The sequence below is a fragment of the Podarcis vaucheri genome (genome assembly GCF_965113315.1).
Source record: "Podarcis vaucheri genome assembly, chromosome: 2".
Taxonomy (NCBI): domain Eukaryota; kingdom Metazoa; phylum Chordata; class Lepidosauria; order Squamata; family Lacertidae; genus Podarcis; species Podarcis vaucheri.
In genome coordinates, this window is record NC_138760.1 from 37550020 (window position 1) to 37575636 (window position 25617).

The 25617-nt window shown below is 47.7% G+C and overlaps 1 protein-coding gene across 3 annotated transcripts; it reads right to left on the reverse strand.

Moving 5' to 3' along the window:
* Positions 1–1792: 1792 nt before the first annotated feature.
* On the reverse strand, positions 1793–23544 carry LOC309525707 (uncharacterized protein). 3 transcript variants are annotated; one of them, XM_082211168.1, is made up of 5 exons: positions 21736–23544; positions 16227–16345; positions 11612–11710; positions 10827–10991; positions 1793–3281 (listed from the first exon to the last, which is right to left on the reverse strand). In XM_082211168.1, the coding sequence occupies exons 1-5, from the start codon at positions 21770–21772 to the stop codon at positions 3135–3137; spliced, it is 567 nt and encodes a 188-aa protein (XP_082067294.1). In that variant the 5' UTR covers positions 21773–23544; the 3' UTR covers positions 1793–3134. The 3 variants fall into 3 exon arrangements, with proteins under 3 accessions (XP_082067294.1, XP_082067293.1, XP_082067292.1); XM_082211167.1 differs by having other exon boundaries at positions 16227–16348; positions 21736–23542; XM_082211166.1 differs by lacking the exons at positions 16227–16345; positions 21736–23544 and adding an exon at positions 13117–13386.
* Between the last annotated feature and the right edge of the window lie 2073 nt (positions 23545–25617).

Sequence of the window (25617 nt, forward strand, 5' to 3'; positions counted from 1 at the left end):
TGCAACTGGGCAGCAGTGGAACACGTGCAGACCCACTGGGCAAAGTAGCTGCCGCATCTTCCCAAAATACTCCTGGTCCATGATGCAGTAGCACACATTGGGGCCCAAAAGCACTGAGGGTTATGCCGCAGCCACTCTGCTCAGCTTACACAAAGCAATCAGACATTGGATGTTTTTGTAGTGTCTGTTGCTGATTCAGAGTCGATTTCTATTTCCGGGGTTCATTACTTTGAAATGCTTCTGTGGTGGTGCTGGCTGGCTTTGACACATATCAAGCCCTGCATCTGTAGCCTTGTCCTTCCAGCATCGGCTACCATAAATATAGCGGTAGTGGGTGGCACTGGGGTCTAAACCACTGAGCCTCTTCGGCTTGCCGATCAGGAGGTCGGAGGTTCAAATCGACACGACGGTGGTGAGCTCAGTCCCGGCTCCTGCCAACCTAGCAGTTCGAAAGCACGCCAGTGCAAGTAGATAAATAGGTACTGCTGCAGCGGGAAGGTAAACAGTGTTTCTGTGCACTCTGGTTTCCATCACAGTGTCCCGTTGTGCCAAAAGCAGTTTAGTCATGCTGGCCACATGACCCAGAAAGCTAGCTGTGGACAAATGCCAGTTCCCTCGGCCAGTAAAGCGAGATGAGCGCCGCACCCCATAGTCAGCTTTGACTGGACTTAACCATCTAGGGGCCCCTTACCTTTACTATAAATATGCAGGAAGGACCAGTGGCCTCGCTGTGGTTTGGTTTTTTAAAAACTCTGGCCTACTGAGCTGGGAAGCAGCTGTTAGCACAGTCAAGAGGGCAGACTTGACGCAATGCTTTAGGGAGACGCCTGGGTCATTCTGCTTCTAGCCAGGAGTGCTGCAGGCTGCCCTTTCATGTTTTCGTCTGCCCTGTGTGTCTGGTTATGTTCCTCAGTTTGCTTTTGCCTCCTGTGCATTTAATCCATTCTTTTTTAATAAAATCTGGGATGTAGAAGCTCCCTCCATTTTGATTTTCAGATGGGAGGGGAATTCTACCATCTGAAACCACGTAGCCATATACACTGGAAACGCCAGCATTTGGAAAAAACAAAAACCTAGTAAGGAAAGGGAAAATAAATGATGCAATGCATGCATGAACGCAGTAGATACGGGGTTGAATCCACCAAAATCGCTGCTCGCATGGGATGTCTTTGGCAACACAACAGAACTTCCCCTGCCTCTGTGTACCTTCTGCACTGCCGATATCCGCAGCAGAGGCTTGGGGGGGGGGTGGATGCCCAAGGAGATTTGGGGGTGTGTGGAAAGGGAGGGAAGTTCCCTTGTGCCTGCATCTGTTTTCTAATGGTAATAATGCAGAATTGATCTGCAGTGAGCTTTTATTTCTGGAATTTAAACTACAGTGGTGCCTCGCAAGACGAAAAGAATCCGTTCTGTGATTCTCTTCGTCTAGCGGTTTTTTCGTCTTGCGAAGCAAGCCCATTGACGGATTAGCGGATTAGCGCTATTAGCGGCTTATCGGATCAGCTGATAAACGGCTTAGTGGCTTAGAAAGGGGGGGGGAGAGGGGAAAAACCCTGCAGGAACTCGCAAGACATTTTCGTCTTGCAAAGCAAGCCCATAGGAGATTCGTTTTGCGAAGCACCTCCAAAACGGAAAACTCTTTCGTCTAGCGAGTTTTCCGTCTTGCGAGGCATTCGTCTTGCGGGGCACCACTGTAGTTTGTCAAGTAGCTCTTTTCAGGGCAAAAATATACAACATAGCTAGCTAGTGTGGGGAGTTCGTAGGGGAGGAAAAAGAACTCAGTCTCCATGGATTCTAGAATAAAATAATGTGTATTCAGCCTTAGTGTTGTGTGTCTGCACTCGCCATAATTATAGGCTGGAACCTGTATGAAACAAAAGAATCACTGCTGACCTTCTCAATTCCACACAAAGGAATTTGGCTAACCCAACCCCCCCCCCCCAGCATTACACTCACAAAGTTGCAATGGGAAAGGAGGCCCTCAAAACATTTTTTCTCTCTGATCTGATTGTTTCAGTTTTAACAATGGCATTAGGAACATTTTAAAAGCCTCTTTGTCAAATACAAAAAACAACAACCATCCAAATAACAAAAATCAAAGAGCCGAACTGACAGAGCAATCAAGGAGAGTAAACACTGACAGGAGTGATAGCTATCAGTTATCACCACCTTCCTCCCCTCCTGGGGGAGATCCCTCTTGTCTCTTCATGTAACCCTTTCTTGGTTATATGGCTTGGCCCCTAAAACCTTGGGCTGCTTCAGACTCCCAAGAAGGGAGGGAATTCCCTGCAGAAGCTCCCGATCCTGCCTTCTGCTGTCCTATTCGGACTTGCAAAACTGCCCTGCAGCATTGAAAGAAAAGAGAGAGAAATCCTCATTGGAATTTGTCCGAGAATCAGTAGAAACAGCTGGAGGCAAAATACATTCATTCTGTCACTTGAAGCTGCAATCCCTGATAAGCGACGCTCCTTAAGACAACCAGAGAGACAAAAGAAACTTTCTCCTGTTCAGGCTTAATACTTTGCAAGTTTGGCAGCTCCCACTGTTTTCTTTTTAATGTAATGGTTGCTGGTGTTTCCCTCCAAGGATGCTCTTTGAACAGGAAGTGTTGGCTTGCCTCTTGAAAAATGACAAGGGGAGCCTCTCGCTGGCTTGGTCCAAAGTTTGACCCTGCAAGCTGAAATCTCCATAGGGTTTTCTACGTGGCTTTTCAATTCCTAGGGCTCTTAAGAAGGCAGCCCTGAGGGTAACTGATTCTGGCCCTCTGCCCTGAGAGACAGGAGTCCCTAGATCTAGTCTCTTCAAAACTCCTCCGGCCTTGGAGACTTCAAAAGAGAGAGACCACAGCTTCCCCCAAGTGGTGTACACAGCACTGTTCAGCCGTCCTCAGGCTCAGTTCCAGAAAGAGCTGGCGATCTCCCAGCATTTGATCTCAATACTGTAATACTAGTAAGAAAAGGAAAGGGGAACAAAAAAACCCTTGGCTTTGTGTTGGCTTTGGTGAGTTCCACCCAGTTCCTTTTGCACCTGGAAAGGTTTGGCAGGTTTCTGCTGTGCAGGTGAAACCCACACCCCAAACTCTGGCATTGTCCCGGACACGGGGGTGGGCTGGGGGGACGGACCCAACCTGCAGCCTACACCGAAGTGTTCCTCTGAGCATGGTAAGTCGGCGAAGCTTGCAGCATGTCCGGCAAGCTCTGTCCAGCTGACAACTCCGAACCCGCTCCAGTCCCTGGTAAGGTTGCAGGATACCTCAGGGCTTGTTCGTAGGGTGGCGGTAACTGTGAAAAAAAGAAGCAGCTTGTTATACCGCCTCCTGAGAGAACCACAAACGGCTCTGCCCACTTTGGCCTATGCAAATGTTTTTTTTACGGAATGTGTTTGCCAAGGCTCAGTTATTGTGCCAGCTTCACCCACCAGCCTCCACCACACCGACTTTGCCCAATGTCCACACACCAGTGAGCTTGGGTTCCATGAGCCTCACCCCTCATGCAACTGCATCGCACAATTCACGGCCCACAGGTGTGTTCCTGAGGCAGAAGCTGAGCTGATTTGCTTCCATGGCGTCTTCCAAAGCAATGCTGACAAAGAGCTGCACTGTTTGTTCATACTACAGTGGTACCTCAGGTTAAGAACGTAATTCGTTCCGGAGGTCCGTTCTTAACCTGAAACTGTTCTTAACCTGAAGCACCACTTTAGCTAATGGGGCCTCCTGCTGCCGCTGCACCGCCGGAGCACAATTTCTGTTCTCATCCTGAAGCAAAGTTCTTAACCCGAGGTACTATTTCTGGGTTAGCAGAGTCTGTAACCTGAAGCGTATGTAACCTGAAGCGTATGTAACCCGAGGTACCACTGTATAGTGGTACCTCTGGTTACAAACTTAATTCGTTCCGGAGGTCCGTTCTTAACCTGAAACTGTTCTTAACCTGAGGTACCACTTTAGCTAATGGGGCCTCCTGCTGCCGTTGCCGCGCGATTTCTGTTCTCATCCTGAAGCAAAGTTCTTAACTATTTCTGGGTTAGCGGAGTCTGTAACCTGAAGCGTCTGTAACCTGAAGCGTCTGTAACCTGAAGCGTCTGTAACCTGAGGTACCACTGTATTAGATTCTATGTCCTGCCTCTCCTCCAAGGAGTTCAGACGCATGCCGCCATTTTATCCTCCTAACCAACCGTGTGAGTTAGATTTGGCCGAGAACAACAACTGGTCCCAGCTCCCCCAGGGAGCTTAATGGCCAAGTGGAGACTTGAATTAGGGTCTCCCAAATCCCAGGCCCTGTTAAAAGCAAGGCTGTGGTGATATCGGCTCTGGTTTACGAGAATGGGTTAGAACCTCAGAAATAATGAGCTGACATACAGCTGTCTCCCGTTAAGGTTTCAAGGCCGGTGTCACAAGTTAATTAGACCCATGGTCTAAGTTCCCGTAAAACCTGGGTTGCTGGGAGTTCTCGGCAGCCAGCCAAGCAGGCTTTGGGGCTTTTGAAAGCATCTTGTTCCATTGCTCAGCCTATTGAGATTTAGGTGTGTTAATTTAGGTGTGTTTATGTTAATTACCTGGATAAGTGAGTTTTGCTGTTTTCTTGCCTTCTGAGCTATGTTAATCTGTGTAATTATTTGGAGTTTTCCCCTTTCTTGTGGAGTTTTGTTTTAGTAAAAGTTTGCGTATGATTTTATGAAATCTGGTCTGATCTGAGCTGAACCCTTTCATTTCGACCACACTTTTCGGAGCACGGGTCATCATCCACCACAAACAGCTATAGCAGCCTTCATATTGGATGGATTCCCCCCCCCAAACTGATTTTTGAATTCAGAATTTATTGTTATTTATGTTTTATACTGTATTTTATGCTGTTTTTTGTTGCATCAATTAAGTGTTTTAAATTTGTTGTTAGCTGCCCTGAACCCAGTTTTCTGAACCGGGAAGGGCGGGGTATTAATAATAATAATAATAATAATAATAATAATATCCGATGCTCCATCGACCCAGCAGTTCTGCCACCAAAACACTTGTGCATTGTTAGAAACAAGCATTTCGGCTCTCGCATCCTTTTCAGTCCCTCTGGCACACTGCCGAAAGCTACTCTTCTTTCGGTTAACCCCCCACTCTCCAAACATCCTAGAGAACCAGGATGCAGAAGACTGGCAGAAATCCTCATTATCAGATGGGCAGTTTTCTTCCCCAGCCCCCAGCCCTTTAAGTTCTCTGATTTTCTGCTGAGATCACGTCAGTCCAGAGCAGTCCCTGGTTTGCTTCACTGAAGAGCAGCAACGGTCACTGGGGCCTCTGCCCAGGTTCACCAGCTTGCTTTTGCTCAGGGGCAAATGAACAAATGAAAATATTCACGGTGGTTAGAAGTTGCTTCCATCCAGGTTTTAACAGTAAAAAGAGTAGCCTTCCTAGAAAAGGATATTCTAACACAAGAACACCAGCTGACTTCCCTGCTGTGAGCCTGTTTACACACCGGACCATTAAGCTATTCCTTACATTCATTTTTTTTTTTAAAAAAGGCCTTTGTGGGGGGCAGGGGAGAGAGATAAAACAGATTCAATTTTTAAATATGTTTTATTATTACAGTCGACTTCCGAAATGTTCAGAAACCCAAGGCGCGGCATCCGATCAGTTTCCAATAGCATAGCACAGGTGCGCCGGAAACAATAGTGGAAGCTGCACCGGACGTTCGGCTTCCAAAAAAAGTTCAAAAACCAGAACACTCGCTTCCGGTTTTCAATTTTTCATGAGCCAGAACGTTTGACTCTCAAGGTGTTCGGGAGCCGAGGTATGACTGTATTGTTACTTGATTAATGGGTTATTTAATGGCATATGTTTAAGGCTGCAGCTCCTCTGGGCAGGCATATATAAGGTTACACTGTTGTTTATTAAATTTACTAAAATTTGATAGCACCCTTCGCCCGAAAATCACGAAGCAGTGGACAATATAAAAAGCACAAAAATGCGTAACGTAGTAATGAACAAAAACAATAACATGTGCGCTCCCTCACACCATCCCCCAGTTTGGAAGGCCACAGACTGACCGCTTAACGGTGCAATCCTAGACAGGTCTACCCAGGAGTAAGTCCTAGTGGTTTAACAGGCTTACTCAGAGGCAAGTGGACAAAGGATTGCAGCCTGAATGTGTAAAAAAGAGGTGGGATTCACCTAAGGAGAGAGCCATGTTGTTGTTGTTGAATTTATATACCGCCCTATACCCAGGGGGTCTCAGGGCGGGTCACAAAATAAAATCAAGATATAAAACCGCTAAATATCTAATAAAAATAAAAACAACAATAGTCCCTCCCCTCCAAAAAAACCTACATTTTAAAAGGGCATAGGATGTAAATTGGATCAACCAAAGGCCTGGTTAAAAAGGAACGTTTTTGCCTGGCACCTAGAGGTGTATAATGAAGGCGCCAGGTGAGCTTCCCTGGGGAGAGCATTCCACAGATGGGGAGCCACTGCAGAGAAGGCCCCGTTCTCATGTTGCTACCCTCCAGACCTCTCAAGGAGGAGGCCCATGAAGAAGGGCCTCAGAAGATGATCTCAGGGTCTGGGCAGGTTCATATGGAAAGAGGCGGTCCTTGAGGTTTGCGCTCCTGAGCCGTTGAAGGCTTTACAGTGATTTCTGCTTGCGCACCAGGGTTTCTCCTGTCCTCCCCCTGCACCCCTCCCCGTCAGTGGCTTGGAGGAGGTGTCAAAAGACAGCCCCACAGCACATAGAGGGGGGAAGGGGGATTGTTCCATCTGACAAGCTGAGATACTTGAGCAGACAGGTTTGTTAATTTCTAAAATTTTTGTAAAAGTGGGGATTCAAGCCCTCCTCTCCCAACACTCTGACCTTATGCCACACTGGTTCTCTGGTACATATACATTGTATTGAATATTCATATTGATTTTTAATTGCATTCAATAGGTTCTTTCATTTCTGATTTATTCCAAAAAAAGCTATCAGGGAGTCGTTTTTTGTATGTTGCACAAGCTATGGATTTTGACTTTAGGGCCTTTTTCTTTCCCGGCACATACTGTCCTGGGCGCAAAGATCTGAAAAGTAGAGCTCTGTGTGCCTTTCTTATCTTTCCTGCATCAGAAAAGTTACTTTCAGGGGCTTCAGGTTTGTTAATAGTGCAGTGCTGAATCCCACCCAACAGTTTTAAAGTTGGAACCATCCTTTCTTCTTAGAAACGGCACGCAGGTGCCGTTCCAGACCTTATCTTCGAAGAGGCATCCCGTCCTAAGAGGCAGAAAAGGGCAGGTGCCTCTTATGAGATGGGGCTTGCCATAACTCAGAGGTAGAGCATATCTGCCTTGCATGTAGAAGGTCCCAAGTTCAAACCCCGGCTGGAAAGAAGGGACTGGGAGAGGCTCCCTGCCTGGAATCCGGGACAAGCTGCTGCCAGTCAGTGTGGGAGATGCTGAGTGAGATGGGCCAACGGTCTGACTCAGCAGAAGGAAGCTTCCTGTGTTCGTATCTTGTAATCTTTATATGTACTTGAATCAAAAATACATTGTTGTGAGGGGGGAACCGCTGCCTATTTAACCGGGGGGGGGGGGGGCACCTTTTTGTAGATAAAGTTTTCCATCAATTAATCGGATTAATTGCTTGCATTGACGCTTGCACCACAGCTGGCAGGGGCTGAAGTCCTGAACATCAAGGAAGTACAGTGGTACCTCGGGTTACATACGCTTCAGGTTACAGACTCCGCTAACCCAGAAATAGTACCTTGGGTTAAGAACTTTGCTTCAGGGTGAGAATAGAAATTGTGCAGCGGCGGTGCGGTGGCAGCAGGCTAAAGTGGTGCTTCAGGTTAAGAACAGTTTCAGGTTAAGAACGAACCTCCAGAACGAATTAAGTACTTAACCCAAGGTACCACTGTACCAGATTGGTGGTGGCTGGTTTAAACTTTGCAGGCTTGGCTTCAACCATGCTACCTGACCTGCAGGGTGGAAATTCCTTTCTGTGCCTTTATTTAAGGAAGCCATTCTTCTGTCCTAACACAGGGACTCAGAGCCGCCGCCACCACCACCACAACTTATTTATATGCTGTCCATGTGTCTTTTGAAAGTCAGGCAATTGTTTATTTCCTACTCTACCTTGTCAAACTACCAGGGTGGTGAGCATCCCAATCAAACTCAGAAACCATCCTTGCCTACCCATCTCTCAGGGTTCAGAGCCCAGGGAAAACAAAATCTCAAAATCAGGCAGGGAAAAGATGGAGAACAAGAAACCATGAATATTGTCCGAGGGCAGATGTGCGATCCAAGTACAAAGATCAGCTTGTAACGTTCATTGCAACACGTGCCCCTGCTTATCCGCTCTGGGCCTCTCCTTATCTAGACTGCGGGGTGTATGAAGGCTCACCTATCTGCTGAAAGCACTTTAAGTATGCAATATAAATGGTAAGTGGCTGCAAGAGTGCTGACTACCATTATTGCTCCTTTGATAGAGTACTTGTAAGGCTCAAGTCCATTAGAAGAATCAACAGCAAAGCTTGAGTCTTCTACACGGCTACTCAGAAATAAATCTCTCCCCCCCCCCCCAGTTCAATGACATTTACAACCCAGCTGAGTTTGTAAACTGCCTCAGCCCTGTATACCTGAAGGAGCATCTCCACCTCCCTCGTCGTTCAGCTTGGACACTGAGGTCTGGCACTGAGGGCCTTCTGCCGGTCCCCTCAGTGCAAAAAGTGAGGTTACAGGGAACCAGGAAGAGGGCCTTCTCGGCAGTGGCACCCTCCCTGTGGAACGCCCTCCCACCAGATGTCAAGGAGCTAAAGAACTACACAACTTTTAGGAGACATCCGAAGGCAGCCCTGTATCAGGACATTTTTAACATTCTGATGTTTTATTAAGTTTTATATGCGTTGGAAGCTGCCCAGGGTAGCTGGGGCAATCCAGCCAGATGGGCGGGGTATAAATAATAAAGCTTTTATTTTATTTTACTTTATTATTTTATTTTTTACTACTATTATTACTGCTATTCATCCTTAGAGGAGCCAATGCTAATTCAAACACACCAAGTATAGCTGCCATTTGAGTGGAACACCAGCATCCCACAGCAAAATTATTTTGCCTTTTCAAACTACTCTATTCTCTTCACTGTAAATTTAAACCTGTTTGAAATGGGCTTCAGACTGTTTTAAGCTGTGGAAGTAGGCTTTTTTTAAAAAACAACAACAACTGGCCTTGTTTTTGATGAGGTTTCCTGTGGTGTAAAGCATTGGTTTCATTTGTCCGATCCTCATCTGGCGAGCCAGGGTGGTATACTGGTCAGAGTGCTGGCCTGGGACCTTGGAAACCCGGGTTCAAATCCCCGCTCAGCTGTGAAACTCACAGGGTGACCCTGGGCCTCAGCCTATCCTACCTTGGGAGGACAGAAATGGAGAGGGGGAGAGGCATGTACACTATATAAATCTTTGGTCAGATACGTTTTGCAGACTTTGAAGCACTACGCACACAAAACGTGTGAGCGGAGAGAACAACAGGATGCGTGTACAAGCATTGATGCTTCCTCCGTTATGTCTCGGGGGTGGGGGAGAATCACTGCTTGGCTACAGCAGACACAGGAAACCTTTTTACATCCAAAAACATCATTTCCTTCTGGGCAATCTTCCAAGGGCCACATAGCGGCAGCGGTGGATGGAGCCAGAGGCCAAAAGGGGCAGAGCAGCGGGTGTAACTCTTGCTCTTGTGCAGTAGGCAAGTTTCTGCGCACCTGTCTACCCTCCAGCCAGGCAAGAAAGAGGCATTATCAGAGTGGAAGGACACATTCCAGCCAGACAAAAACACTCAAAAAGGGTGCAAAGCAAGGACCTGCGTGGCCTGGGCAGAGTCCTGTAGGCCAGACAGAGAAATTTGGAGGGCCACATTGGGGTCTCTGGGCCTGAGGTTTCCTATACAGTGGTGCCTCGCAAGACGAAATTAATTCGTTCCGCAAGTTTTTTCTTCTTGCGAGTTTTTCGTCTTGCGAAGCACGGTTTCCCATAGGAATGCATTGAAAATCAATCAATGCGTTCCTATGGAGACCGTCCAGCGACAGAGGGGAAGCACCACTCTGTCCCCTCTTTTGAAGCAAGGGGCTGCGGGGAGAAGATAGCTTCTCCCCGCAGCCCCTTGCTTCAAAAGAGGTCCGGGGACAGCGGGAAGCGCTTCCCGCTGTCCCCGGACCTGGGGCTGCAGGGAGAAGATCGCTTCTTCCCCGCGGGGAAGACCCGCTGTCCCCGGAGCTTGCGGGGCAAGCTTCGTTTTGCGAAGCAAGCCCATAGGGAAATTCGTCTTGCGAGGCAACTCGAAAACGAAAAAACCTTTCGTTTTGCGAGTTTTTCGTCTCGCGAGGCATTCGTCTTGCGGGGTACCACTGTATTCCTAGCTCCAGGTTAAAGGGGATCCTGGGCAGAGGGCCCTCTGGTCTGAGAACCCTCCTGTGACCTTGGCAGGCAGCAACAGAACAGCTCCTACAGTGCCAGGGGCATGGCAAGGCACTTTGCACCGTCTCAGAGGCTTTATCCCCGGCTGCCACCGTGTCTGTTTTGGCTCCTTGAGGAAGACAGAAGCACTTCTTTCCAAAAGATACAGGCTGAATCATTAGCCAGAAGGAATGTAAACAAGTGGCTTAGCGCTGGAGCCTCCTGGAACACTGTGTTCCTTCCAAGATAAAAATGCCATTGGAAAGATAGAGCCAGGTCTCAAGGTATCAGGAGGAGGAGGAGGAGGAGGAGGAACCTACGGGCAAGTTTTATAATTAGAGACCTGCCAGCGGGATAATTCTATACCCTAAGATAGTGGTAGGGTGGAGGGTTGTTTTATTATTATTATCATTTTGCTGAAGATTGCTTACCTCTGGGGAGATCTCCGCCCACAAGCCGAACCTTTCGGCAATCATCTGGTGGATCTCCCGCTGGCGATCCTTCTTCCGCACGCTCTCGTAGCTCGGCAGCCGCGGCTGCTCCCACGGTGGGAGCTGGTAGCTGCTGGGGGGTCCGACACAGAACAGCTCATCTCCCTAGACGCACAGAGGGACACCATTAGCAAATGCACCCGGATGATACACCCAGCTCGGGGGCTCGTCCGTTGTTGCCTTCCCACTTTACTTTTTAGGAATTGGCTTGACGACAAAAATCCGCCGCTCGCCTATAATGGAAGAAGCAGCCTTCGGAAGAAAGCAAAACGGTGCCAGTTCTCGCATGCGGCACAATACTCTCCATGCTTCCCTCTTTGGGTGTCGAAATGTGCTATTTGCATGCATGCAAAGCCATAAAGGCCACACTGTGAAAATGGTGGGTCTGTGGAAGCCTTGTTCTTGGAACAGAGAATATGCCAGCAACGCTTTGTTCAACAAGTGCTGGCACAACAAGGCACTTGCTGAGGCTCGTGCCCCTTGCCCAGGGGTTTCCACAACCACCAGGCCTATGGACCTGGTGCTTTTTCTCCCTGATTCCACCTCCTCATTGACCCAACCTCTTGCCTAGAGGGGACAACCCCTGGGGATCCACCACCAGCGGTTCCAACTCCCTCCCTGGTGTTTGGCTGGCCTCCTGAATCAGGCCTCCTTCTCCTGCGCAGGTCACGCTCCTTTTACAGGTGATTCGCCCAAACTTTCAGGAAGGAAAGTCCCCCCCTCACCTGGACGCCAGGGTTTTCAGCTGCGCTTTCCAGACGTGGTGTCCCCGACGGTGGTCCCACCAGACGCTGGTTGCTGCTGAAGTAGGGAGGGGGGCAATCCTGCGTGGAGCGAAAGAAAGGGAGGAAAATTAAAATACAAGCCGAGCTTTCCTCTGGGGCAACTCTGGGGTGCGTGTTCAGCAAGCTGGCAATGTGTTCCATTGCGCAGATCAAAAGTAACAACACCTGGAAGGTCACAGGCTCCTCGTGGCCAAAGCTTGTGCCTCAAGATCAGTCACTGGCTTGGGGTCATAAACAAAATGGCCGTGCCTCCTCCTAGGAGTCAGGGCGGCAGAAAGGCCTTGACATCAAACCACCCTGTCCAGAGCCCCGTGCTTATTTAATTTTTTATTTTCAAAGTATTTCTAAGCTGCCTTTCTGGACCTCATGTGTTTCACAGAAGCGGAATGACTGCAAATCTCAATTAGCTGAAGCCTCTTGGTGTTCATGTGACAAGAGCGCTGACTGAAAAGTTTCACCTCTGAAAACAAATGCTCACAAGCTGTTTTTTCTCCGACAGCTGCTGTTGTTGAATCACTCTTCAGGGCGCAGTTTTCTAGAGCCAAGAGCTTCCCGGCAAGCTACACTTTCCTAGCTAAACCCACTTTTGGTATATGGCAAAATTATATCAATCCTGGTTCGTGAAGAGGCCTCAGAGAACAACAGAAAGTTATGCCTGGGCAACCAGCCAGAGGACGCCAGGGATGGCTTCCATCCTCTCAGGAAGGAATGAGGGAGGAGTTCCTGGCTTGAGGAATCTACCATCTTCTTTAACAGAAACCTGAGAGACCCCCCAAGTGCAAAGTTGTGGCTGATGGGGGAAGAAACTTAAAAGAACACTGTGCACCTGAGGCACAGCCAGCTTGTTTTCAGGGCAGGAACTGAACTTGCTGTCCCCTTCACAAACACAAAAGCCCTTCATTTCCTCCCAAGCTTTTCCTCAGCCTAATTTTAAAGGGAAAGCGGGTGGCAGTGGTTAAGCCTTTTTCGTTGTTGCTGCCTGTAAATATTTGAGCGTCGGAAACCATTGTCAACAGACTGCAAACTACCCCAGCAGATCCCAATCTACCTCCTGTCTGTTGCTAGCCTCTGATATGTAATCCAGCACCTTTACAGCACCATGTCTGTTTGTTTGTTTTGGTGTGTGAGCCACCTTGGTTATTTGGGCTATTTAACTGCAGCAGCTGAAACATCCTTCCCACTTGCATAGGATGTTGTCTGTGTACATAATGATTCACCTGGGTGGCGGCAGTAAAGCACCTCAACCGCTGGTATATGGGATTCTGACACTAGGCCTGAAGCAGTGATAAAAGCCACTTGGTTGTAGATAAGAGTGAATCATCTACAGAAATCCCTAGTGCTGGTCTTTCCCAGACCTCCCACTCTATGCCTGAGGTCTACACACTGCTTCTCCTAGAGAGGCGTGTTTTGAGAACAACAGGAAGTCCTCGTGGGTGCCAGCCCACCTCCCAAAGGACGGGGATACAGCAGCGTTCTTCAAAGGTGTTGTTAAGACTACAGTTCGCATCAGCCCCAGCCAGCTCGGCCAAGGCAGTTGTATGGTCCAGCAACATCCAGGATGCGCAGCTGAAGGCCTTTGCAGCACAGGGTACAATCTCAGCTCTTCCTCCCTCTACCTTTGGACTCAGAGAGTTGCTACTAAGCAAACACCTGCAAAAGGGCACAGAAGGCAGAGCCACAAAGAGATCCATCACAAGTAACAGCAAGAAGGGAGCAGAGAAACCCAAAGAGAGAAGGAACAGGTTGAATGGAATCACGGGGCGGAGGGGACGGGACGGGACGGGACGGGACACCATGGGCTCACTTGAAAGGAGTGATTAAACTACAGTGGTACCTCGTGTTAAGAACTTAATTCGTTCTGGAGGCCCGTTCTTAACCTGAAACTGTTCTTAACCTGAGGTACCACTTTAGCTAATGGGGCCTCCCGCCGCCGCCGCACGATTTCTGTTCTCATCCTGAAGTAAAGTTCATAATCCAAGGTACTATTTCTGGGTTAATGGAGTCTGTAACCTGAAGCGTCTGTAACCCCAAGTACCACTGTACATCAATATTGGCTTTATTGAGAGCTTAGGGGAAATTCAATGATTTGCAAATGTCTGGTGTGGCACTTAAATGAGCCCAGACCTGCCTCCAGATATAATCCCTTTCCTCTGGGGAAAATTAACATCTTTGGGCAAGGAAAGAGGGACATGATGGGTCAGCAAACTGCAATTTATATACATGTCGGCCAGTACGACGTATCATATTCTTGTGGAAAGCGGGATGTGAGTTTCCAAGGGTCCGTTTTGCATTTCACTTTCTTCTCCCTTCCCTTCTGGTTTCTTGCAACGGAGCCTCTGAGAAACTACCTCCATTGTTCAAGCTAAGCCTCCACAGGTGGAGCAAGCAAAACGTAGCACCAGCTCCCGAAGCTCTGAAATCCGAACCTGGGATCCGAAAGGTGCTGAAATCTGAACCTGGGATCCGAAAGGTGAGCCGCAAGCAAACAAGGCTTGGGCGTTGCCTCGGTAGGGCTTGCCAATCTGGCACATGGCCCTGAGCTCTCCCCAGCAGATCTACGTGTGCTGCTGCACAGCACTTAGCCAATCGCTTCGCTTCCACCCACAGACCCAAAGGTTCCACTTGCATGGGACCACCAGCGCACTTGCAGAAGCCTTTGTGGTAGTGTGGTGAACTGGGCAGGGCAGTGTTTTGACAGCAGGTTGCCACCGTATGATAACCTGCATGCACACATGTTATACACAGTAATCTGGGATAGTGAAGGCCGCATGGCTGGAGGCCAGAAATGATCACTTTCCCACGCAAGCACCATGCAGCAAACTTTTAAGAGGCTCTTGCAACTGGGCCCCATCCTGGGCCACAAAAGCCCACAAGGGTAGTGGCATGGCAGTCTCGAGAAAACAAAAGGAAAGTTCCCAACTGGAGGGGATACCGCAACTGGAAAGTTGCAATTCCTCCAGCAAAAATCAGGAGAGGCCACACCCATCAAACATGTCAGCGTTCCTAAATTCTGGCCTGATTTCATGATGTGACACCTGGACCCAAAAACACAAGCTTTTATTAGGAAAGCATTTCAATTGTCCCTGAACATGAACTTGATACACAAAACTTATTGGGCTGAGGAAACCCCCGTCACAGCCCTCTTGGCCGTACTAGGGACATGGCACATTTCTGTTACTTCAAAGCAATTCTGAGTCTTTGCTGCCACCCTCCAATCAATGTTGGGTTCTGGACTACAAGCACTGTGGGATTTCTCTTGCTTTTGCCACGTGGCTATATCTACACCAACATGCATCCTGTAAAGGAATTCCTGCTATCTGCCAGGAATTACCTGAAAGTCACCCCTGATGGTTCCTTTCCAGGAGAGTTAAGTGAGCCATCTTCACTGCTTCTGGTGGCCAAACTGCACTTTTTACCACGAGCCGTTTCATATGTGAAAGTACAAATGTAAACGAATAAAGGGATTTGTTCCTCGCTGAAGGGAACCTCTGAATACCAGTTGCTAAGGAACACGTTTGGGGAGAGAGAGGGCTGTTGCTCTCATGCTCTGTTTGGGGGCTTCTCAAGAGGCCACTCTCTGGCTGGTCGTAGGGAGAAACAGGGTGCTGGACTAGGTAGGCCTTTGGTGGTCTGAACCTGCAAGGGGGGAAGTATACACAGGCTGCCCAGTTTTTTTGGTCTTTCAAATGTCTAATGCACGGTGGGGTGGGGAGAGAAATGCCATGAAGTTGCTCAGGTGCTCCTCAAACAGCAGTCATCCAGAAAGCTTGTGTGTGTGTGTGTGTGTGTGTGTGTGCATAAGAGAGAGGGGAAGGGTTTGTGACTGTGAGTGAGTGAGTGAGTGAGTGAGAGAGAAGAAAAATAGGGGGAAATGTTCTCTCTGTGGCTGTCTCCAATCGTGAGCTGTGCAAAGTATAATGCTGGTTGCCAGGATACCAGCAACCAAAAGTGGCATTGTCTGCATTTTACCCGTGCCTTACAGTAGCACTCCCTGCTGTGATCCATCGTGCCAAAAAAGAAAGAAAGAGAGAAAGAAAGAGAAAGAAAAAGAGAAAGAAAGAAGTGTGCCAGAGAGTTAAGGAGGAGTGCAGTTCTCTTAGGCGCAGGGGGAGATCACCATCGCCCTGGCGACCTGCGTCACTCCTGGCGCTGCCTTCTCGTGCTCTCAAAATTCAATAACGTGCCCCCCGACAGCACAAGCCATGCTCAAAAGCCGCCCATTGGCGACACGCTCAGGTGAAAGGGCTTTGTTGGTGGACGAGAGTGGGAAGGAAGCGGGGAGCCAGGGAGTGTCTTGGTGAGTACACACTATAACCCAGCAGGAGAGAACTGCAAATAGGCCTTGAGCTGCTCTCCAGCCAGGAGTAAGCAACGAATTATAATAATCATAATAATGCCTAAACCCCGAGGCCATTCTGTACGAACATGTAAAGGGAACCTACAGAAGGCTGAGTTGGGCGGGTGCCTTGGTTCCTTCCATCCCATGTGGTGGGTGGGTGCATTCGGATGCAAGGCCTATTGAAACAGCAGGGAAGAGGGAGGTGGAGATACTCACATACTGACTGGGGCTCTGGAAGAAACGGCAAGAGCACAGGAACTGGCAGCACAGAGGGTCCCGGTGGTACAAAAGCAGCAGCAGCACCAAAATGGCCACGATGAAGATGGAGGAAGAAACTGCTGTCAAGGAAGAGAAAAGGGGAAACACGGGTGAGGGTGTTCCACAGAGCCTGGGACTAGGCCTCAGGTTTCACATCCTGGCTGACGTCTCCAGGAAATGTACACTCTGCAAGGCTAAAGGCAACAGGGGCAGGAGAGAGTGCCACCGATTTAGCGCCCTGTGGCATCCTAACAAAGTTCATCCCTAGCTAGGAGCAGTGACTTTGGGAACCTACATGGGCACAATGGAAGCACGAATGACAGAAACAGGTACCCAAATGCTCCTGGAGAAGACTGGAAACAGGAGCTGCCAAAAGCACACTTTTTAAGCCTTCCTAATTGTCTCAACTTTTCTCTCATAACTGAGATTCCAGCCCTTGGCAGACAGAAACAGGTGCCCAGTTCTTAAAAAACAAGCAAAACACACCAATGCAGATATAGCAAACTGAATCGGGTTGCGATCTGCCTCGGGGCAGACACAACAATGAGGTTTATGGTCTAAGATTTGGTAGCATTCCAGCACCACTAAGAAATGCAAAGATGGTCAATGAATTGTTTTATTTGACCAAGCTTGTAAACAGGCCCCTATGGCAAGTAAAAATGGTCTCCGTTCTGACTAGGTAAAGAAGCTTCTGTGAACTGAAAAGAGAAACTGCTATTTTTAATCAAATAAAACCATCAACATGCCACAAGTATCTGTGGGAAAGGTAGGCTGTGAAGCATGCTTGTGGACTAGGAACTTGTCACATTTACATGGCCGGAATCAATCTATGTTGGTAGGCGAGTTGTTGTTGGGTGTTTTTTTAAAAAAGAGCATCACAGAGCTCCAGTAGTTTGAGAGTGATACTCTTGTTCAACCAAATCTCTGCACATTTAGGAATGTGAAAGCTTTCTATTCAGGAAGAACAGAAATACAGTGGTACCTCGGGTTAAGAACTTAATTCGTTCCGGAGGTCCGTTCTTAACCTGAAGCACCACTTTAGCTAATGGGGCTTCCTTCTGCTGCCGCCGTGCGATTTCTGTTCTCGTCCTGAAGCAAAGTTCTTAACCCAAGGTAATATTTCTGGGTTAGCAGAGTCTGTAACCTGAAGCGTACCTGAGGTACCACTGTATAGCTAATTTTAAGAGGCTGGCAGTTGTCTAAATGTCTCTTAAGCAGGCTATCTATCACATGAAACATAGGTCATGACAATCTAGCCTTAGCTCGTAAGCCCCATCGGAGATGGGCCTGTAAAACTTCTTCTCTGTAAAGGGCCATGCACAGATTTGGTACTAAGCAAGTAGAAAAATAAATAAATTCAGCGTCCTGTTATCACAACAGGCAATTGCTGCCCATGGGAAGCCCGCAAGCAGAACCTGAGATTCCACCCCCTGGTCCAAATTGCCCCTTAAGGTAAAGGTATAGGACCCCTGGATGGTTAAGTCCAGTCCAAGGCAAATATGAGGTTGTGGCACACATCTCGCTTTCAGGCCGAGGGAACCAGCATTTGTCCACAGACAACTTTCTGGGTCATGTGGCCAGCATAACCAAACCACTTCTGGCGCAACGGAACACCATGATGGAAACCAGAATGCAGGGAAACTCCGTTTACCTTCCCGCCACAGCAGTACCTATTAATCTACTTGCATTCTGATGTGCTTTTGAACTGCTAGGTTGGCAGGAGCTGGGGCAGAGCAACAGGAGCTCACCCCATAGGGGGTATTCGAACCACCAACCTTCCGATTGGCAAGCCCAAGAGGCTCAGTGGTTTAGACCTTACCTTTACCCCTTATTGCACCCAGCAATAGCAGATATGGTGCTCCCTTGTGTATGCGGCTCACTTGTATAAACTTTCCAAGCACTTCCTCCTTATCGTACGCTGCCTCTGCTATAGTGGCACCACGGCCCTACCGCTTGTAGCACAATCTAACCTGGGTGATTTGAGGTAAACTATAAAACATGGTTGGCTTTCCAGGGAGTACTATGCAGCTGGCCTGTTGCTAGTTTCTCAAGCACTAAACCTGTTTCACTGCCCCATTTTCAACACCCACCACTAAGAAATAAAATACAGATGCAGACCTTCAACACAGTCCTTCTGGGATACTGTGTCACCTACATAGTATTAAGTACCGTTCCCAAATTTCAGCCACTTCTCACTTCCAGTCCCACCCAGCCCTGGCACAGTCCAAAAAACCACCTGGGACAAAAGAAAATCACAAACATTTCAAATGAACTGCTATTATTTGGGTATACTTTTACTGCAACCAATGTCATGTGCTACGGTAAAGAAGCAATAAAACTGATCCAGGAGAGCAGTTTTAAGTGCCCATACAGAGTACTGAAAACCAAAAATAACTTTTTTGGGGGGGAGAATTCCAAAGGATTCCTAAAGGATTCTGGTATTTGGGGCACATTTTTAGTCCAGCCAACAGAAACTATTGGGGTACAAAATGCAAAACTGACATAGAGAAGCAGAGCAGAGTTGGTTTCTCCTGACACGACACACTTAGTTTGGATGTGTCCAATTTCCAAGGTGTGTTGGAATTTGGCTTAGGATAATAAAATGCCCCCAACCCCACAAAATCTCTCTCTCTCTCTCTTTAGTTACATTTTCCATTTATCTCGAATAAGTTTTTGTGGGTTTTTTAAGTCCTTATTCCCTCTGGGATTTTCTTTAGTGCTTTCCTCTCTCCCCATTAATCCCTGCCTTGCCTTCTTCCTTTGTATCACATATTCTTAGAACATAAACCTGTGGGCAGGACCTGCCTTTATTCTACTCTGGAGGCGCTTAGCAAGAGGTAAGACCTCAAGAAATAGCTGAATGACACCAGGGAAATTTGGCAACTAGCAAAAAATCCAACGAAAACGGCAGCAATTAAACCACTGGAGGACTTTGGGTCCCAGGAGCCTGCAATTCCACCACATACTGACTTCATATTAGCCCTATTGGTTTTAATAGGATTGGAGTAAAAACATGTTTGGGATTGTGACCTTAATCTCTTAATTTTCACATTCCTCATATTTCTGCTTTCCAATGAAAGCCAGATGGTAATATTTCCTTATTTCACTTAAGATGGTAATCCACTCATTTTTGCAACAACAAAAACCACCCTGAAAAGTCCAAGCATGTCCACTTTGCAGCCCTCAGACTAACAACTTACTTCCAAGTAGCTCTGCTGACCATAGGTGATTATGAAAGAGAAATCAAGTTTAAATATCATTCTGTTGTGTTTCCACCTGCTTTATCAGAACAAGGCTGTTCAGAAGCTAATGCAGAAGAATTTGATCTGCAAGTTTGAGGGCCATTGTTCAAAAAGCCCTGACACCTCCAACATATATTAATTTTGGGGGGCTTTTAACATATTCTGGTTTATGCATGCTGGATCAGGGATCATGCATGCAGCAGCCTGAGTTATAACTAGATTAGATCTTGATAGAACAATCTTGTCTGCAGGTGGGAAACTGTCCTTATTCTACCATGTGGAGTCAGCAGAACTAAGCAGAGGAAGGAGCTTCTCATCTGTGCTGAATTTGCTGGACTTACGTCTATTTAAGTCAGTGGAGCTTGTCACCCAACAACAACTGGAAGCCCATTAGATTCCCATCCCTGGTTTAAAAAAGCCTTTTCTTATTTTCATTTGGAACACCAGATTTTTCCAAACAAGGAAAAGTAACAGGGATGCAATGAACGGTGCTTCCACCGACAAATGAACAAATCTTGCTCTCTCCTGCTGATATACAGACAACACGGCCAATTTATTTCATCACTCTGACTCCCAACAGTTTCATAAAGGGAATTGCTGGTCTAATCTTTGCATTGGATGAGAAAGGCTTTTTAAAAATTCTATACTTCATATTCTGTGTCTCTCACCTGTACGTGAGGCATGTTGGACAGGAATACAGTTTTCACTTGGGCTATACAACTCTCTGCGCTGGGAGAGCAGCCTGGCCCTTGGAGCCATTTTTAATTATCATTTGCTGCCTTTTGAAAACATGCCTGTTCTGGTAGCCGTTTTTATAGTCAAACTGGCTAATTGTATATGTCATTTTTGTTTGCCTCATCATTTATTTAATTGATGCTCTGTTTTCAATACTTGATTTTGTATTTTGATTTTACTGTTGCTAACCAGCTTGGGCGTCTTTGGGTGGAAAATGGGAGAATGCGTATTGACTAATATTTTTTGTAATGCTTCCAGATAGGCTGCTGTACTTTTTGCCTGAATAATATGAAGGATATCCTTCTCTGCAGGCGTCTTTGGAGAGCCTTGATAATGATCTACAATGGGCAGTTTACTATGTGCGTGGAAGACACAAGCCTTCAGAGCTCAGAGGAGGGCACAGGTCACACTATGAAACTCCAAAGCTTGTTCAACAAAATATGTACCACTCTCACATCCAAAAAAACAGGCACAACAATATCAACATGGGGAGCAGGTGATTGACAATCATCAATCTTGTCTCTCTAGCAGGTGATCCCAGATGTCTCTTCAAATTCCAACCAGTATTTTGCTCACAAAAGAGCTTGGAGCTGTAATTCTTGTAGGAAACCTCTTACAATATTTTTATCCAACCGAAAGCCAAAACAGGAAAAAGTGATACCTTTCATTAGATCAGGTGCTTAGTATAGAAAGAAAAACTGTATGCAAGTTTTTGATTTCACAGAAACCTTTGTTAAGTAGAAGCAGTCCTATGGCTCTCCAAAGCTTCTATATTTCTGTACCAGTTTAAGTTCCTCTGATAAACTGTACCATTCTGCTCACATCATTCTTTGCTGAACTTCTACTCAAACATACTGAAGAAAAGGAATCACAGGAAATTCAAATACATAAACAGGATTCCACCGTCCTGATTTGAACGTTATCCCTACATGCTCCTTACAGCTCTGTGGGAGTGTCAAAAGGGCTCCTGATGCACTGAGCCAGCCCATCCCATCCCTGGAGCCATGCCAATGCTAACAGAGCTCCCTAATAGTTCATCTCCTCCAGTAACCCCCACGAAGGGCAGGAGGTCAACATGGGTGATGAATCCACAATGCAGAGGGATGCCAAGCCAGAAGCTAAGTTAGCATCCCTGAGAACATAACCTAAGTTAGCATTCACAGCAGGAAATCACCCTTTCTGCCACAAAAGCTGTGACTTGCAGAAACCTGCAGCTGCCTCTGCAAGGCTAAGACTTTGCCCAGTACCTGCCTGTAATATAAACAACCAGGTCCCAAGCACTTGAATCTACCAGTTTCCCTGAAGGGGCCATAAACAGGGTCTAGGTGCCAAACCAAAACCACATTATGTGTGTGCATACAGCGAAGTATAACGCCAGGGGCATAGCCAAGCAGGGGGAGGCAGTCTCATTTGGGGGGGGGAGAGGACCCCCCACAACTCCCAGCATCCATCCCGATTTAAAGGCGAGAGAAAGCCATGCAAGGACTCACTGGTGGCTATGATAATCGCCACGACGCTGCTATCCATGGGAACAGGGGCGGTGGGCGGGTGTGGCAGCGCCTCGCTTGGCTGGCTCAACTCTGGTCGACTGCGAGATCCCTTCCAGCTTGGTGGCTCCACATGGAGGAGGGGAATCCACCCGAATCCAGTCCCCGCCGGCGAATTCACCAGCCCTCCGGTTCCGTTAGCTTTGGACCCCCCCCCCCCGCCACGACGGAGCCCGTGCAGCCCAGTCCGGTTCCTTCTGGCTTCTCCTCGGGTTCGATCCCGGGATACGTCCGGCCAATGACTGGCTTCGTGCACTCCTAACTTATCGCTCCCCTCCAGCTCTTCTTTGCATCGCTCCCGGGGTTAGCATCGCACTCTCGGGGCAGTAAGCTCTTCGGCACCGAGCTCTCCTCTTCCTTCCAGCGCTGGGCTGGTTGGTTCTGGAGTAATATTTTTTTGCACTTTCCGTCCTCGGTCTCCCTTAGGGCAGATAAGCTGTTCCAAAGGTGAGCGCGCCAGGGGGAGAGCTTGGCTCGGCTCCTTCTTCGGCAGATGCCTGGCTTCGGAGACGGTCCCCCCGCAAAAGGGTCGTTGCAGCAGCAGCAGCAGCAGCGCGGTCTGCACTCTCCATAGGCTCCCCCTGAAGAGAATTCAAAACCGCCGGCTTAAAGATCCAGTTGTTTCCCCTCGATCGGAGCCTCCAGCAAGGTTGCGGAGCCTTTCCTGGGCCTGGCCGCTTCCCTCCGGCATCCCGGGCCCAGCCGAGTTGCACGTGCGCCTTGCAAAGCCCATCCGAGATGAGGCCAGGAAGTGCAATGGGCTTTCTCCTCCAAAATCAAAACCGAAGCAACAAAAGCAGCAGCAGCAGCAGCAACCCCCTCGCTCGGATTCCGCGACCTGCACGGCTCCCTTTCCAGCCTCGCGGGGAGATCTTTGCACCCTCTACCGCCTTCCTGCGCCGATCTCCCGGGTTCCGCTTCTGATTGGTCGCGGAGGCAACGCTCTGGGCCTCCATTGGTGGGAAGTGAAAAGAGCTACCTTCTCCGGATGCAACATTGTGTCGGCGGTCGTCATGGTAACTGTGCACGTGGGGAGGAACGGGGCGGGGGGGAGCGAAAGTAACGCGCTTCCTCCGGCGTTCCATTGTCAATGGGTTTTTATTGCGCATCGTAATAGTTTCCCCTAAATATCCCCCTACCCCCGAGCTTTAGGCGTCCTGAGAAACAAAGCTACGCGGGCAAGAGGAATTTTATTTAAATCGACGATTAAGAAGAGAGTCTGCGTTAAAGTGTTTTCCAAAGATCTCATAGCAGTTGTTGTTGTTGCTCACTTGTGAAGCACCTGAAATTTTCTAAACGCTCGACCGGCCGATGGATGGATGGATGGCTTCAGATTGGTCTCCCCCCCTTGTTGTAACGTTTTTGGGAGAGGCAGCTTCCAACTTGACCCGAAAGGACACCTGAGGCCGGAGTATACCTCTTATTCAGCTCTGCAGACCCAGGTAACGAAGCGGCCGCAGAGGTTTCGTTCCTGCATGGCTGCCTCACCAACACAATTGCGTTTTTAAAAAAAGTCTTGACGTTTTCCATATTCTTTCCGTGCATGCTTATGGGTGACGAGAACAGCGGCCATTCCTAAATCAGCACCACCAGAGGGTGGATGAGAGTGAATTCTGCTGCGTTAGTTATTTTCATCCATTATATACATTAACTCTGCATTATTAAACTACAAATTCTCATCTGTTGCTATACTTCAGATCCTGCAAACGTTTTAACATGTCCAAAACACCGTGAAAGAGGTGGATGGGAAGTCAACAGATATGAGAGTCGTTCAGATTGCATTTTAAAAGAATTGTATTTTTAAAGAATTTGTAAAAATTGAAAATTTAATAAATATATTTTTTAAATTAAATTCCCCATCCCTACTTTAGTTAAATCCCTCCTCTCTTTACATTGCTTGTATTAATAAACTTCTTTACAGGGTCGATACAAAGGAATCAATTCAAAACACTCCATAGCATATTCATTCTTAGTATTATTCAAGTGTCTGAAGTTAGGGAGCAGCACTGACAGCAGGAACAAACAGTCCGTACTAGTTAACTAACTCTAGTTAATAAGTCATTTGCAGCTTTGGCGGCAGCAGAATTCCTCTGAGTTACAACTGAAGGCCTCCCACTAGCTGAGAGTTTGGCAGGTAAGTACGCGCTGGGTCTTAACACTTCATAGGTTCTGGAAATGCAGAAGGCTCATTCATCATGCTAAGTGCCTACCCTTGTGTTCAAGTATCGCACTGTAATAACCTTTCACTTGACATCTCCCTCACAATGCTGCTTTGCAGAATGTAAAAAGGCTGCTCCAACAGTGACTCTACAGGAAGCTCCCTCTGCTGGTTCAACTGTTTATTGAGTGACAGGACCCTTCCCCTTCCCCCTCCAAATTTTTGTTTGCTTTACCGAATAAGATTCCTTCCAAGGATCTTCTACAGCAGTGTTTCCCCAACTTGGGTCTCCAGCTGCTTTTTGGACTACAATTCCCATCATCCCTGACCACTGGTCCTGCAAGCTAGGGATGATGGGAGTTCTAGTCCCAAAAAACCAGCTAGAGACGCAAATTTCAGAAACACTGTTCTACAGTGCAAGAAACTTCAACTTGCTTGTACAGATGAGAAAGGGGCAGTCCAGCCCAGCATAACTGGGAAATCCTTTAGACCTCACCATTATTGGACAAGGTAGAATGACCATTTTTCTAGAACCTGGCCTTTAGAAAGCAACTCTTACTTGCACACTGAAGGCATGGTGAAGAGATCGCAACACAGCCAGTACACACTTTTCAGCTACGGCAATCATTTGTAATTGTTCTACAGTGGTACCTCGGGTCACATACACTTCAGGTTACAGACTCCGCTAACCCAGAGATAGTACCTTGGGTTAAGAACTTTGCTTCAGGATGAGAACAGAAATCGCGCAGCGGTAGTGGGAGGCCCCATTAGCTAAAGTGGAACCTCAGGTTAAGAACAGTTTCAGGTTAAGAAGGGACATCCGGAACGAATTAAGTACTTAACCTGAGGTACCACTGTATTTGTCCCCCTCCCAAAACTGAAATAAAGACAAACAACATACATTACTTGAATCAGAAGTAGACTACACCTTTTATGATGTTCAGTGAATCCTATTGCTGATAATCATCCACGATACCATCAACTCTCCTGTGATACAAAGCAGGGACCATTGTCTTCTACAGATTTTAGAGTGCTCATCCTCAAACCGTGAAGGATGCTCACATTTGCAAAGAAGAAATCTTAAGATTCTTACTTCTTGGCACTTGGCAGATATCAGAGGTCACAGCTTGTGTGTGTGTGTGTGTGTGTGTGTGTGTGTAAGAGGTTCAGGGCCGGCTCTACTATTAGGCAGGGTAAGGGAGTTATCTCAGGCAGCAGATGCTGGATAACAGAACTGCCCTGTGCCACTTAATCTAGCCAGCTGCCCTCAGAGAGTGGAGAATCCTGTCCCCTCACCCATGTTGAACTAAGATTCAGATGCCAATCTCACCAGCTTCCATAAGAAGGACAAGACATTCCTTGCAGTGAGAGCCATGCAGAGCATGTGAAGAACCAAAATGGCATCAGGTAGTGATAGCCCATCAAAAACCAAGCTGTGGGTCTTTTGCTCACCGCCAACACCAGCTGACCAACCCTGGTTGAGAGGATTTTTGCTACATTAGCCCCAAAGAATGAAACCAATGTGGTTATATAGGCAGACCTAGTGCAGAGGCTACTACATTAAAGAACCCAACAGCTGTGTACTTTTGCATGCACAGCAGCTAGAAAAATATGGCCCCAAAGCAGAAGCTGGTTTTGTTTAACACTCCCTGCCTCCCCCCCATTTA